The sequence below is a fragment of the Monopterus albus genome, unplaced genomic scaffold (genome assembly GCF_001952655.1).
Source record: "Monopterus albus unplaced genomic scaffold, M_albus_1.0 scaffold93.1, whole genome shotgun sequence".
In the NCBI taxonomy this organism is placed as follows: domain Eukaryota; kingdom Metazoa; phylum Chordata; class Actinopteri; order Synbranchiformes; family Synbranchidae; genus Monopterus; species Monopterus albus.
The window spans coordinates 1,548,524-1,551,949 of record NW_018127973.1 but is presented as its reverse complement, the minus strand read 5'-3'; the positions used below and the strand labels follow the sequence as shown (position 1 = coordinate 1,551,949).

Sequence of the window (3,426 nt, the reverse complement as noted above, 5' to 3'; positions counted from 1 at the left end):
TGCAAATGGCGCACGCACACACTAGAGCAGCTCAAATCTGGTAAACATGTGGACATTGTTGGAGATTTGTAAACCCTTGTATCACAAAGAAATCAGCTTGATTCAGTGCTGAGTGTTTCATTTTGCCCCATGGACTGTTGATAATGATGATAATATCACTGACATTTTAGAGAAGTGTCTTGGAAGTCAACGCTATCCCATTTAACTGGGTGTTGCCCTTTTGAGTCACCGACCCCTGCAGAGAAAATGGAGTTTTATACAGTGCATTGCGAAAGTATTCGGCCCCCTTGAACTTTGCGATCTTTTGCCACATTTCAGGCTTCAAACATAAAGATATAAAACTGTAATTTTTTGTGAAGAATCAACAACAAGTGGGACACAATCATGAAGTGGAACGAAATTTATTGGATATTTCAAACGTTTTTAACAAATAAAAAACTGAAAAATTGGGCGTGCAAAATTATTCAGCCCCTTTACTTTCAGTGCAGCAAACTCTCTCCAGAAGTTCAGTGAGGATCTCTGAATGATCCAATGTTGACCTAAATGACTAATAATGATAAATAGAATCCACCTGTGTGGAATCAAGTCTCCATATAAATGCACCTGCACTGTGATAGTCTCAGAGCTCCGTTTAAAGCGCAGAGAGCATCATGAAGAACAAGGAACACACCAGGCAGGTCCAAGATACTGTTGTGGAGAAGTTTAAAGCCGGATTTGGATACAAAAAGATTTCCCAAGCTAAACATCCCAAGGAGCACTGTGCAAGCGATAATATTGAAATGAAAGGAGTATCAGACCACTGCAAATCCACCAAGACCTGGCCGTCCCTCTAAACTTTCAGCTCATACAAGGAGAAGACTGATCAGAGATGCAGCCAAGAGGCCCAGGATCACTCTGGATGAACTGCAGAGATCTACAGCTGAGGTGGGAGACTCTGTCCATAGGACAACAATCAGTCGTATACTGCACAAATCTGGCCTTTATGGAAGAGTGGCAAGAAGAAAGCCATTTCTTAAAGATAGCCATAAAAAGTGTCGTTTAAAGTTTGCCACAAGCCACCTGGGAGACACACCAAACATGTGGAAGAAGGTGCTCTGGTCAGATGAAACCAAAATCGAACTTTTTGGCAACAATGCAAAACGTTATGTTTGGCGTAAAAGCAACACAGCTCATCACCCTGAACACACCATCCCCACTGTCAAACATGGTGGTGGCAGCATCATGGTTTGGGCCTGCTTTGCTTCAGCAGGGACAGGGAAGATGGTTAAAATTGATGGGAAGATGGATGGAGCCAAATACAGGACCATTCTGGAAGGAAACCTGATGGAGTCTGCAAAAGACCTGAGACTGGGACGGAACCTCTGAGACTATCACAGTGCAGGTGCATTTATATGGAGACTTGATTACACACAGGTGGATTCTATTTATCATCCTTTGTCATTTAGGTCAACATTGGATCATTCAGAGATCCTCACTGAACTTCTGGAGAGCGTTTGCTGCACTGAAAGTAAAGGGGCTGAATAATTTTGCACGCCCAATTTTTCAGTTTTTTTATTTGTTAAAAAAGTTTGAAATATCCAATAAATTTCATTCCACTTCATGATTGTGTCCCACTTGTTGTTGATTCTTCACAAAAAATTACAGTTTTATATCTTTATGTTTGAAGCCTGAAATGTGGCAAAAGGTCGCAAAGTTCAAGGGGGCCGAATACTTTCGCAAGGCACTGTAATTACTAACATATTTGCAAAAGATAATATTAGAGAAGCATAGAAAAACCTGTTGTTTGAATGTGGGAAAAATGCCTTTTGTAGTTGATCCATTGATTTCAAAAAGCTTAAAAGTTTTGTACTGGTGTCACAATGACTCTGAGCCATGACGGTCATGCCCAACTGCATGCCCACAGTTTCTTCTGGGAAGTGCCAAAGATCACAGAATTGGCAAGGGAAGCAAAGTCAGTATTCAGCCAAATAGACAACACAATGAAACCAAGCATTCATGTACAGTGAATGAATTCAAGGATACTGTCACAGTAAACCAAGTTAGCATAATAATGCCTCTCACTGACATAAATTTCAAGAGCTTTTGCTCGTGTTGACAGTGATATACAACAAGGGCCAAGGAAGCTCCTTGTGAATGCTCACTGGTGGTTCAAAAGCTGGAAAACCCACACAACTGCAGGGCTGCTCATCAATTTTGGCTCTATTGAGTAGCCTGCAGGTGGCAGATAAACTACAGACACACCAGATATAAAACACAGACATAATGCTGTGTGACTGCATTTCACCCCTTGTTCTCATCATTTAACCTCTCACCTCACCTTTTCTCCTTTGTCCTCCCTCGATCCTTCCCTCCCCAGCCCCTCACCTCTCTGTCTCTAGCAGACTCCAGGCTAAAAAGTGATCTGTCCATCATTCTGAACGCCCTCGGCAGCAACTCCTCGCTCACCAGGCTCGACATCAGCGGGAACGCAATGGGAGACATGGGAGCCAAGATGCTGGCCAAGGCACTACAGATCAACTCAAAACTACGGTGAGCCTACAGTATGTTCAGGGGCCCAAATGATAAACAGCCTGGCATCACTTGTGGACCTTCTGCTGAAGCCTGGATTATGAATACAGGCATGTTTTAATTATGATGCTACTATTAACAAGACTGGGTCCTTCATAGTAGACCCAATACCTGCAGGTAACTCTTGTGTGTTTTAACATGGTGTCATACATTATCTGTTTATAGACTAGCCTCTGCTTACAGTGGGGCAAATAAGTATTTGATACACTGCTGATTTTTCAAGTTTTCCCACTTACAAAGAACGGACAGATCTGTAATTTTCATCGTAGGTACACCTCAACTGTGAGAGAAGGAATCTACAAAATAAATTCCAGAAAATCACATTGTTAGATTTTTAAATAATTTATTTCCATTTATTGCATGAAATAAGTATTTGATACAATAGAAAAATAGAATTTAATATTTGGTACTGAAACCTTTGTTTACAGTTACAGAGGTCAGACGTTTCCTGTAGTTCTTGATCAGGTTTGCACACACTGCAGCAGGGATTTTGGCCCACTCCTCCATACAGGTCTTCTCCAGATCTTTCAGGTTTTGGGGCTGTCACTGGGCAACACAGAGTTTCAGCTCCCTCCATAGATTTTCTATTGGGTTCAGGTCTGGAGACTGGCTAGGCCACTCCAGGACCTTGAAATGCTTCTTACGGAGCCACTCCTTAGTTGCCCTGGCTGTGTGTTTGGGGTCATTGTCATGCTGGAAGACCCAGCCATGACCCATCTTCAATGCTCTTACTGAGGGAAGGAGGTTGATGCCCAAAATCATGGCCCCCATCCATCCTCTCCTCAATACCGTGCAGTCGTCCTGTCCCCTTTGCAGAAAAGCACCCCCAAAGCATGATGTTTCCACCCCCATGCTTCA

The 3,426-nt window shown here is 42.7% G+C and overlaps 1 protein-coding gene across 1 annotated transcript in view; it reads left to right on the top strand.

Annotated features, from left to right (window-relative positions):
* The window catches only part of LOC109964870 (F-actin-uncapping protein LRRC16A), a 73,617-nt gene that overhangs the window by 53,674 nt on the left and 16,517 nt on the right, over positions 1–3,426 (top strand). The window contains exon 22 of the mRNA XM_020608441.1: positions 2,357–2,529. Coding sequence (XP_020464097.1) covers positions 2,357–2,529 — 173 coding nt within the window. The remainder of the gene's footprint in view (positions 1–2,356; positions 2,530–3,426) is intronic.